The 12,749-nt window shown below is 44.6% G+C and overlaps 1 protein-coding gene across 3 annotated transcripts in view; it reads left to right on the top strand.

Moving 5' to 3' along the window:
- LOC135895938 (peptidyl-prolyl cis-trans isomerase FKBP8-like) overlaps positions 1-12,749 on the top strand; it is a 40,406-nt gene that overhangs the window by 16,354 nt on the left and 11,303 nt on the right. For all 3 annotated transcript variants that reach the window (XM_070533966.1, XM_065424218.2, XM_065424217.2), the window contains exons 9-11: positions 744-833; positions 1,958-2,035; positions 8,999-9,139. In XM_070533966.1, the coding sequence (XP_070390067.1) occupies positions 744-833; positions 1,958-2,035; positions 8,999-9,139 (309 nt within the window). The remainder of the gene's footprint in view (positions 1-743; positions 834-1,957; positions 2,036-8,998; positions 9,140-12,749) is intronic.

Raw genomic sequence — 12,749 nt, 5'->3', positions numbered from 1 at the left:
TGCATGAGAGTCGTGGTTGCAGCACAGGGGCACCAGTTCCTGAGCAAACTCGGAGCAGGTGGCTTCTGCGTGACTATTTCCAGCCATTCAATAAAAATGTCTCGGTTTTAGGCGGCTTACGTACAAACTTGTCGTTTCAATTTAGGTGCAGCAATTTATTCTTGAGCCAGTCTCACCATCTTCTCATTCCTGTAAACGATGTGCGGTGCTGTAGTGTCACACCTCTCACCATCGACCAAAACAACGCCGGACGTACATCTGGTGTTGTGCTGTACCCTTGTTTAATTACTGTCACTGTCATGGAGCACCAGATAACCGATGGCAGTTTTCCGATTTACGAGCTCCTCAGTTGACTGCATGCATGTGCCAAATAATAGCAATAAGCCCCCCCCCCTTTTCTTCTAATAGTCACATGGTTTCCCCACATGTCCCACTTTTCTCTCTGTTTAGAAATGTAAAAAAAAGTATTAGGTATTGAATTATATATTGGGGGTCATGTTTACTGAATATTCATATTTAATTTATTTGGAAATATTACTATTCGAACTCTCCGATTAGTAAAATTCTTGTTGGAAAAAGAAAGAAGCGTGAACTGCCATCCAATTTTATTGCTTTTATGCTTTGCGCCATTCCTGCATGGTATGCAAAGGTTGGCATACAGTACACAGACATTTCCATACCACAAATCGTTATAAACTTGCTCAACTCTTACAACTCGTTTGCTGTGTTTCTGTTACGGCCAGATGGAGGCCTACGAGGCAGCACTGAAGTCAGTGGACTTTGTTCTCAAGGTTCAGCCCAACAATTTCAAGGCTCTGTATCGGAAGGGAAAGGTCAGTGTTGCTTTGTCTATTGTAGTTACTGGTCTTTAGGAAATCCTGCAGGCACGTTTTTGCCAAACTTTTGAGATAAATTAAGCTTGTCTGACCACTTTCACTATATTTTACAGTTAGGCTGGAATGTCTACAGCACTGAAACTTTGTGTTCGTTAGATACAGGATGACCCAAAAATTAAGCTTGAGCATTTATTGAAGTGACCTGCTACCAGTACTTGGCATAGTTTTCTTTGCTTAAAGAAATTATGCCATACAAATGACAGGGATTGAAACATTCAATACAGGAAGCAGGTATTGCAAGAATGATGTGGGGGAACAAATCTATAGGAAAAAAAGCAATGAGAAAATATACAGGCTGATCCAAAAGTAACAAATGAAAATTTAATTTAATAACTTGAAAAGTGCAGACTTCCTGTCCAACCTGAACTTTTCGATGTGTGTCAGTCATGCAAAATAATTCCATTATGCTCTAGACAATGCCAGCTTGCAGGTCAGTTTTTTTTTTCTTGCGCATACAAAATAATTATGTTCATGCCATATTGCACTGCAGTGCACAGGGTCTAGCTGCCTAATTTAATTTCACCTTGCAGATAAGGATGTTGTCTTCATCCAAATACGCATACTACTGTTCACAACCAAGTGCACTCGCGATACTTTCACTAGTCAGCCAAACCACCAGCGCATACCCTTCCATTAGGGTGTCATTGGCACTTATAGCATTAGTGTGGCAGGTAGTAGTGGAATGACTTTACCTTGTCGGTTTCAGCTGCGTCTGTCAACACGTGGCCTCGTGTTGAGCAGAAAGGGAAACAATTATGCGGGCGGCATCATCTACCTTGCAGAAACAGAGCCTCGGTAACTGTTTACCCTCGACCGGAAATTCTATCACTGTACTTTGATGAAACCAGAGATTGTGTGTGGCCATTTTGCTTAGCCTACTGGTGGCTAGATTATGTAACCTGTTGATGCCAAATGGCTATCCCTGATTGCATTAAAGGTGGCGCCTCATACCACCAAACACCGACCCTTGTGCACTTCTGGACTTCCATGCAAATGATAGCTTGTTCATTACTTTCAATACAACCCTCGTACAACGCAACCCATCCTTGCTTTCTTTGCAGATACTGGCAGGCCAAGGCAATGTCTCTGAGGCTGTGTCAACTTTCAAGAAAGCCTTGAAGCTGGAGCCAGACAACAAGGTTTATCTCTTTTCATTTTATTTAATGACAGCTGTTATGCTAACACACAATGAAATCATTAAGTCTGATTCCCTAGGATTTAAATAGTGTGTTCAAATTATACTAGAAGGGGAACCGAGGGGCCTGATTCTCATTAGTCGCAACCATATGAAGTCAACAGATAACAAAGCCGAGGCAATCACAGAGGAAATTATTTGTACTTTTTAATTGAAATGTAAAAGTGATAAGCTACACAGAAACATGAATGCGGACGAGAAATCAACTTGCCGCCAGCGGGAGCTGAACCCACAAACCCCCCTCATTATGCGTACGTTGCACTACCAGTTGTGCTGCAGCAGCAACTGTTCCCATATTGTCATTCTTGGCTGTTTATGTACATGTAGATTTTACAGGTTGTCCCACATAACTTGAGCCAAAGTTTTAAAAAGGAAAGGCACTCTGGACGCGAGTTGAACCAAATGCATAGTGTTGGCACTGGCCTAGAGTTACTCGGGCTATCTTTTATTTTGCAGCACCCATAATTCGCATTGGAACTTTCCTCCGACTATCTGCCCAGCGTAGTTCTCACATTCTACTCTGGCACATGACAAACAGCATGTTGTCTACTGTAGTCATAACAGCACAGAAAAGCAGTGTTTCTCGGAAACGTACTAACTGGTTAAAAAAAGGAAGCATAACCATATTAGGTCATATTTTTGGTTCTCAATCGTTAGCGTTGTTGTCAGGAAATCATACCAAATGGGGTTGTATGAACAAGGTTCTACTGCATTGCAGTAAAATAGAATAACAATGATGAATACATTTGTATTGCGTTAATTTTTCCCTGACGGGACTTACACAATTTGTCGAATTATCCGATGGGTCGAATTAAACAAGGTGCTAGAATAAAAAAAACAAAAACGCACCGCTGATTCATTTGGCATTATTTGCCCAATTCAGGCATGCTACCAAATCAAACGTGCACCTGCTTTCTACTTGTCCAAAGCACAAAACTCGCGTAGAACTGACATAAAGCTCCTAAACAAAGTGTAAATCCAACATCTGATTTTATGGAGAATGAGCGAGTGTCCACTCGTGGCCAGTTTCCTAAAGTCAGCTTTGCCTCATTTTAGTTGCGGCTTCGCCGCAATGATGCCCTATTATGCGGCAAAGCGTACGAAGCTCCGCGATCATGGTTTTGGTTTCGTATCTGATTGCAGAGTGTAGGAAATTCTCGACCCTGTTTTCATGAAAGAAAGAAGGGTGCACATTAGAATAGGGGTAAACGTTATAATCAGACATTGTTAGCTACTGTTAATGCTTAAAAATCTTCCAAGAGCAAGCCGAAAATAGGCATTTTTGACAGGAAATGATGTGTTCACCATCCCCTAAGCTATGACGAGACACTGCACTAAAGGGGTCGTTATTAGGGTCGCCATAGGTATCGTGCTCATGCGTGCTGACTTGACTGGTCCAGTTCGAATTACCCACTGAACGCCAATTTTATGATCGAAGTAATAAAACTTCAGGCCAATTGAAATGCATAAGGGCCAGTGGGGACCTTCGGTTGGGATAGAATTAACCAGAGTCGAATTAACGGAATGGTACTGTGTAACAAAGTGATGGATGTAATAATTTGACGGGTCCCCCCTCAACTAAGTTACAACAGGTACGAGTGTACTTGGGAATAATGTGTAGTTAATAAATTGGTTGGTTGTGTATTCTTCAGGCCCATGGGCATAGAGAGGAGTGGTATTTGGTATTGTTGCAATGGAATTGTTGAAGCTGACAATGTTCACTGTAGCAGTGATGAAGGCTTAGAATGTGGTACCGCTTGCCTAGTTCATGAGATAAAGGAATCAAGCAGGCTTTGGTATGACACATGGCAACACCTTCTTTAAACAATGATCACTGCAGGACACATAAAAAATTTCAGCCTGTTTGCTTTAGAAATTTGCTGTGCATTATGTATTAATATAAATTTCCGTAGGAGTCTCTAGTTTCTAAAAAAAACTGAAAAAATTTATTACAGTAGAATCTCGTTACAACGAACTTCACGGGACCGCCGAATTTAACTCGTTAAATTGAATTATCGTAGTACTGAAAAACCAATGTTTTCATGTCAGTAATGTAACACAATGAAAATTACATACCTTTGCAGCAGATGCGCGTGTGCATATGTAAATAATAAACGAGAATGCTGGGTAACTACAATTTGTTGCTTGAAGAAGTCTGTAATCAATGATCTTCTTCTGGCGAGTAGATAGCAAGCACTGCAGGACGAACACCTCCACATCCTCGACCTTCCTCTGAATGTCATCGGGGACATCCTTACAGCACCTGAGGAATGATCGCGTCTTTTCTAGAAAAACTAAAACATACAAGCGGGAAACAGTCTCTGCCTGTTCGTGTGTTGATCCAATGTCGGCATCATCTTTGTCGCTACTGCAATGTTCTTGCTCACGCACTTTATTCACGATGTCTTTGTTGGTGAGCTCCACGGATGTAGCCGCCACGCTGTCGCTGTCAATGTAATTATCGAAGGTCACAGCGAAGGTGTCGATGGGGAGCTTCTCAGTAAGCTCATTCCACAGTTCTGGGTTGAGCTCCTGTGTCCTCGCAGTCTTGTGGCATAGGTGAAGCCTTTAAAAGGCCTGCCTTTCGCCAGCAGTTGCTGATCGTGCTTGCCTTCACGTTCCACCATGGCCCTGTAAGCATTTCTGCAGCTTGACGGATGTTTACCTGCGTGGGCAGCTTCAGTCGAATATTGATCAGGAGGTACTGCGCAAGACGCTTCCGAAATTTGGCCTTCACACATCTGATGAAGCCCTGGTCCAAAGTTTGGAGCAAAGAAGTGCAATTTGGGAGCATTAATTCAAGTTGCCTGTTGCTCAATCGCACGTTCGCGATATGCGCCGGGCAATTGTCAGTGATGAGGAGAATTTTTCTTTCTCCTTCATTGTGTCGTTGAGCTGCAGCAGCCACTGAGTCAACAATTCTCGCATCATCCACGCTTTTTTGTTGGCCCGGTAGTCACAACGCAACGAGACATTTTTCAAGCAGCACGGCTTAGCAGACTTGTCAACAAGCAGAGGCTTGAGTTTTTCCGTGCCCGTGGAGTTGCAGCAGAACAGAACCGATAAGCGGAGACGTGATTTCTTTCCACCCTTGCACCTGTCACCTTTGAAGTTCATTGTTTTATCAGGCAACAAGTGATAAAAGAACGCCGTTTCATCGCTGTTGAAAACATCATATGGAGAGAAAGACTCAATGATCTCTTGAAAGCGTTCGTTCCACCAGGCAACCGCACTCTCGGCATCTGCTGCCTTTTCTTTGCCACAAGCAACCTGCCACGCAATGCCATTCCTTTGCCGGAAGCAGTAAAGCCATCCGGTGCTTGCATCGAAATCGGAGATGATGAAGGTGGCCGCAAACTGTAGTGCCTTCTGTTGAATGATCGGGCCTGACAAGAGCGCATCGTTTTGTCTGGCATCCTTAAACCACGTGAGGACAGCATCGTCGACGTTCTGGTAGTTGCAAAGCCGGAAGCATTTTCTTGACTGTGACTCTCAATGCAATTTCATTATCTTTTCCCGATCCTTGAGCATCATTGCCATTGTTGATGGGGGAATATGACGCTGCCTGCACAGGTCGATTTGCTTTCTTCCAGCATTCAGTTGTGTCAAAATGTCCACTTTCTCTTTGAGCGAAAACTGGCGTCTCTTATTTTTAATGCGGGGGCCAGGAGAACTCATTGTCAGCAAAGTGAACGCCGCAACACAATCACAGCACCAATAACTTCGCAGCTCCTGCCAATCGCTATCAACATGGTGACACTAGGCCTACGACGTAGTAAGAGAGTCCGAACATGACCATATGCAACACTCACGCTGCTGCTGCTGCTGCTGGGACTGTACTCGTGGAAGCAGGTTCCCCAGCGCATGGCTGCTGCTGCTGCTGCTGCGGATGATGATGATGGTGATGATGATGGTGGTGGTGGTGGTGGTGTGATGATGATGATGATATGTGTAAGCCTGGGATTCAGTACCGAAACTTCAACAGAACTTCGTAATAATAAAACAGCTTGGTGATTACGGGATTAAATTACATACATTATTCTGAAATATTTGGTAATCTGAAATGTGTAGTTTTGAAAGTTTCTTTACATTGAAAATATAGGCATTTTGGTGGGATGAAAAAACATTCGTAAATCTGAAAAGTTCGTTAATGTGGTGTTTGTAGTAACGAGATTTTACTTTAGTTGTACATCTTGCACTGAGCAGTGGACATAGCTATATAATGGCTGTTCTTGTTTCCAATGAGAATTGCAGTGCTTAAATTTTATTAGAAGTTACAGGTTTGTTTAAAATCCAGCCACCAGCAAGTACAAGTACTAATGTATATATCTTCAGTGCTAACGTACCAAAAGAACTGCTACAAGTAATTGATTATTCACAAGCAACATGGTGAAAGCATAAGCATAAGTCAACCTAAATAACTTGACTGCTCTCTACTGAGTTAATACAGTTAATACAGTCATGAAAGTCGACACACAGGCAGTCTATTGTCACGGGGTAGTGACGGTGAAGAAAGCAAGAATACGGTGGAATACAAAACTAGCTTTTATTGGGCGAACCTGTGCCCACAAAACAGGCTACACTTATAGCACAACAATAGCGGCGAACACGGTCGGCGATCGTCGGAAATCTGATCAGCGGGTCAAGCGCGTCGGCTTTTATAGATCAGTCGTCAAATGCTCCAGATTAACTGATGGGACCCGCGTGTCTTCCACAAAGTTCTACACCATTCGTGTCACGCGATGAAATCTGATGACACAAGGTTCGGCGACAACAGACACGCGGATAGAAGCGTCGATAACTTTCCAGAAACATCGGATACATGCAGGCGCGTCCCTCGCTCTGCGATTACAGTTGTTAAGCGGTGAAACGTGGTTGCCCGATAAAGATAAGTACACGTGTCATTACCCCCCTCTTAAAAAGCATCGACCCGATGCTGCAAACAAACGAAAGTAACAAAGAAATGCACTCGTAGCAAAGAAAACAACAAACTAAGGAAGTTCATCAGCGTCTGTAAAATGGTTTAAGGCGCACCACGTGGACCACTTCAGATCGTGCGCGGTGCCGCTGTGAGTGCGAAATGCCGTCTGGCACGACCTCATAGTCTAGTGCGCCAATACGTCGGATGACCTTGTAGGGTCCGAAATAGCGTCGCAGCAGCTTCTCACTCAGTCCTCGCCGGCGTATCGGGGTCCATACCCAAACACGGTCGCCAGGTTGGTACTCGACGAAGCGTCGTCGGAGGTTGTAGTGTTGGCTGTCGGTCCTCTGCTGGCTCTTGATTCGCAGGAGGGCGAGCTGTCGGGCTTCTTCGGCGCGCTGGAGATAGCTAGCGACGTCAACATTCTCTTCGTCAGTTACGTGCGGCAGCATACCGTCACTACCCAGCACCTCCACCAGATGTCACGGGGTAGTGACGGTGAAGAAAGCAAGAATACGGTGGAGTACAAAACTAGCTTTTATTGGGCGAACCTGTGCCCACAAAACAGGCTACACTTATAGCACAACGATAGCGGCGAACACGGTCGGCGATCGTCGGAAATCTGATCAGCGGGTCAAGCGCGTCGGCTTTTAGAGATCAGTCGTCGAATGCTCCAGATTAACTGATGGGACCCGCGTGTCTTCCACAAAGTTCTACACCATTCGTGTCACGCGATGAAATCTGATAACACAAGGTTCGGCGACAACAGACACGCGGATAGAAGCGTCGATAACTTTCCAGAAACGTCGGATACATGCAGGCGCGTCCCTCGCTCTGCGATTACAGTTGTTAAGCGGTGAAACGTGGTTGCCCGATAAAGATAAGTACACGTGTCACTATTGTGGTCACCAGCCAGCAATCATAAGTGCTGTCCCCTCCCCCCCCCCCACACACACACGCACAAATTTTTTTTGCCCTTACAGATATTGTATGTACAGATGTATTGTAAACTCTCCTTACAATGAAATCACTTAATCCCTAATATTGCTTTATTCGAAGCTGTTTGAAATCACGATCACAGTGCCTGTGATTTAGGATGCATTATTTGAAGAGCAGTGGTGCCGGACTGCCTAGTACGAAGTGCAAACAGGATATTCACACAGGGCTGCACGGCGAAGCGTACACGGCAACCATGTACATTTCATCGTATGGACATCTAGAGGCCAAGAGTGTTAAAAAGATCACTTCAGCTATGATGGATCTTTTTTTGGACCTTACTATACCACACGATGACAACCGACAGATGAGGCCGCTGCTAATTGGCACAACCAGAATTTCTGCTCTGTCATGTAACCACTATTAAGTGAGGATGTTTTTCAGTATATGTTTTACAAGCTTCTGCACTTTTAGAGTGCAGATTCCATCATACTATGGCTTTTCTGGAGCCTCTCAGCTTTTAACGAAATGCCAGTTATAACAATCTATATTTACTGTCAATGATTTTATTATAACAAGTGTTTACTGTACCTTGCTCACAACACAGGGCAGTCATCATGAAAGCACTCCTAAATTGCTTTACTGGTGGCTGGCTCCATTTAGTCTACAAATTTTTAGAAGTAGTTGGTCTGGCTTGTGAATGCCACTGAAGCAGCTGCAGTGTTTCATTGGTATGTATGCATCAGGGGTATTAACTGCAGTACGTATTCATAATTCGCTTCAGTTGTGACAGACCCATTTTGCGAAGATGCTGTCCACAGGGACATGATAATTACAAATGTTTCTAATATTTTGCAATCAGTAGCAAGATTTGTCATTTCTAGAACAATTCTACCTGGCCCCACATATTGCATTCTGTAAAACCCATAACTAAATGAGCCCATTGCGTTTTGTATGAATTGAAAGCTTTCTTTTGTGTCTGACATTTTCTGGTGTGCGTGCAGTCTGGGGCACGTCAGTCAACACACTCACCTGTTCTTTTGGCTGCAGGTCATCCAGCAGGAGCTCTCACGACTTATGGTACGCAAGGAAAAAGAAGACCGCGCTGAAAAGGCCATGTACAAGCGTATGTTTGGCGGCAGCAACACTACCAATGCCAAGGAATCAAGCAAGGGGTCTCGCTTTGGCAAGGTACCAACTCCAGCACCTTAGCCGAACGTTTCTTTTTTATATATACACACACACACACACACACACACTTAAATCTCATTATAGTGAAATGGCTTATAACGAAATAGTGGATATAACAAAAGAATTGTAATTCCCCTTGAAAGTCCCCATGAAAACCCATGTGTTTAGAATTTCGTTTTAACAAGAAAAGATTCATTGATCAACACATATAACAAGAATCTTCATTCCAAAATCGCACCTAACAAGCCACTTTGTACACAACATATAGATTTCTTAAATTGTGCACGGCGTTGTGGCCCTCCGATGCGGCAGGTCAAATCTCCCGCGGTGGCCCCTTATCATCCGGCAACGCTCCCAGCCAAGCAGGCCAAGCAGCCAAGCCACTCCGTCCGTTGCATGCAGTGTGCACTGCCAGCCAAGTGCCACGCGCCTTTGTTTGCGTTCCTCCATACGCTGTCCGTCAGTGCTTTTTCCGCCGTGTCGCCAGTTTCACGACAGAGAAATTAATGGCAGCAGCAGCTTAAAACTAAAACGGAAAGTTATCACCTTGGATCAGAAGGCAGCCATAATTAGGGCTGTTGCGTCAGGCACGAAGAAAACTCAAGTGGCCAAGGAGTGCGGCATCGCGCCAAGTAGCCTTTCTACAATCCTCAGCAGCAAAGAAGTCATCGCAGGCGCTGTCGCACGTGGCGTGAAAGGTAGCCGGAAGAAGCTGCGGTCTCCTGCCTTTGAAGCCCTGGAAGAGGCACTGTTCAAGTGGTTTTTGAATGCAAGGGCTGCTAATTTGCCCGTGAGTTGGGCACTGCTCCAGAGAAAAGTGAGAGACTTTGCTTGCATCATAGGCTGCCACAGCTTTGTTGCTAGTGATGGCTGGCTGCAGCGTGTTAAGGAGCGCTGCGATATCGTTGGCAGGGTTGTCACTGGCGAGTCCCAGGCCGTCGACAATGAAACTGCAATGGCATGGGTCAAAGCTAACGTTAGTCCTCTCCTTGAAAAGTATGAAGAGAAGGATGTGTTCAACGCTGACGAAACAGCTTTCTTCTACCAAATGTTACCACAGAAGACCCTATAGTTAAAAGGTGAGCTCTGTCGCAGCGGGAAACATAGTAAGGTCCGCGTCACTGTGCTCCTTTGTAAGAATATGGACGGGTCGGAGAAGATGCCACCTTTGGTGATAGGAAAAAGCGCATCGTCACGATGTTTTAATGGAAAGAGGCGATTTCAACCGCAGTACTTATCAAACCGGAAAGCCCGGATGACAAGGAAAGTTTTTGCGGGATGGCTGCATGACTGGGACGTGAAGTTGAAGAGGCAGAATCACAAGATATGCCTTTTCTTGGACATCTGTGCTGCCCAAGACACCACTGCTGAGCTGACGAACATTGAACTTCGGTTCTTGGCCCCCAAACTGCACGGCAGTGATACAGCCCCTTGATCAAGGCGTGATAATGTCATTAAAAGCTGGATACCGGAAGTGGGTGATAGACTGACTTGTGTTAAACATGCAGTTCAACCGCGACACGAAGGTTGATTTGTATATGGCAGTAGAGATGCGTAATGCGGCATGGATGGACGTAACAGCCAGCACCATCGCCAACTGCTTTCGACTCGCATAATTTGCTGCCAGCGAAAGCAACCCTCACACCGACGACTCAATGAACCGAATAGCCTTACCAAGTGGTGCCACTGTATCAGACAAAGCTTTAGCGTCATGGTGGGTGCTCCACAATGCCGGTGTCTTGTGTGAAGGTGAAACCTTCTGCGACTACGTGAGCGTGGATGCCGACGTTCTGGCAACAGAGGAGCTGACAGACGACGACTTTGTGCTTGCTGCCCGGGAGCACGAAGGAAGCGACGATGAAGGTGCCGCAGGGGACAATGACGCTCCGCCCTGTGCTTACGATGTACAAACATCGTCCCAGGCGCTGGACGCGGTGGGCCTGCTGCGCCGCTACTTTGGCGGCCACGAAGACAGTGCAGATGACTTATGCTAGCTGCTGCTGCTGAGAAGGCCGTCCTTCGGTTAAGGATAACACAGCAACGAAGCATAACCGATTATTTTGCGCCGTCAACATCAAAGGTTCATGCCATCTTATGTGTTTGATTCCAGTTTCTCCCAGTGATTGATAACGGTAAGGACAATTAGCCCTAGCCACGGACGCAGCCACTCGGCCGCGACAGGAGCTGATGCCTCAGCGATTGCTTACCTGTAGTAAGTGCACGCTCGTGTGCAATAAATTAGTCTCAAATTATTAGTCAGTGGATATAACGAACTAACACTTGAAATGAACAAAATTTAGTGCCCTTTTGACTTCATTATAACGAGATTTAAGTGTACACACACAAACACACACACACACACAAAGCAACGATGAAAGGCCATCATCCACACATCCACACTTCAGTTATTGTGCAATTGGTGGAAGGGATGGAGAGGGGGGTGGGATGCGAAATAGTTCTGTGCGTGACAACTCCAGTACTAGTTGATAAAAAATCTGAGTGTGGGTTAAAAATAGTTTGAGGCCAGTATTACCTTATGTAAGTGTTTAATTAATTAATTTATTTACTTACTTTATTTATTTATTTATTTGTTTATTTATTTATTTATTTATTTATTTATTTATTTATTTATTTATTCACGGACATTCATTAAGAGAGCAGTGGTTACAGTCATTGCGAAAAGGAACATGCAAACAGTGGTTTCCATTAAGATGGCTTCACTTTACACTGTTAGCTAAACAATTATTGGAATGTTCCTGGTCACCTATGGTGGCAACATGTGTAGGAATGTGATTCCATCCTTCGAATGTTCAAGGTAGGAATGCCTGGGTTCTGCACAGTGAAATTTCCAACCTGGCGAGGAAACGCATTTGTAGGTCAGCGCCGTGTGTGTCCCAACCTCTATTCTGTTGTCCGGTGTACATCTCTATCGCCGTTTTTAAATGTTATAGAAAACCATCAACTTGCCCAATCTGCCGTTCTTCTTGTAAGGTTGTTCTGGCTAATTTGCAACAGCCTTATCATCCTGAGCAACAAAAGTTTACTTACAGCAGGGAACGCTTGCCTTTTGACATGTGGACAAACACTAAATCACACAATCATACGTGCTGAACTGCAACTGAAGGTGTATTGCTCTGCGAGAAGCATATATGCTCTTGCTTGAATGCAACACGTGTACGGTTGCATTGAAGTGGAAGAAAAGGGGGAGGTGTCGAGGGGCCCATCGAAAAGATAGGAAAAAGCAGTAAACATAGAAAATCTTAGGAGGAATATTCTTGTGATAAGGGACACATGATGATTACACATCTGCTTGGCCTAAAGTCAAGGTTGGTGTACGACTTGGTTCCGACTTTTGGCATTTTTGCTTGTTGTCTCTTGTAGTTAATGTTTTGGCCTTATGATGTTAACTGCTTGATGTCCCCCTTCAACACCTCCCCCTTTTCTCTTCATTTCAACCGCCCATGCATTGTACTCAAGCATGGACATAAATGATTCTCATGTTTCTCACACAGCAGTAAACATTTTATTGCAGTTCAGTGCTCATCTTTGTGTGATTTAATGTTTGTCCATGTGTTGGCAAGTGTACTACCTTCAGAACAATAATAGCCAA

The sequence above is a fragment of the Dermacentor albipictus genome, chromosome 2 (genome assembly GCF_038994185.2).
Source record: "Dermacentor albipictus isolate Rhodes 1998 colony chromosome 2, USDA_Dalb.pri_finalv2, whole genome shotgun sequence".
Taxonomy (NCBI): Eukaryota; Metazoa; Arthropoda; class Arachnida; order Ixodida; family Ixodidae; genus Dermacentor; species Dermacentor albipictus.
Note: the sequence above shows the minus strand (reverse complement) of the source record. Positions and strands in the feature narration are given on the sequence as shown.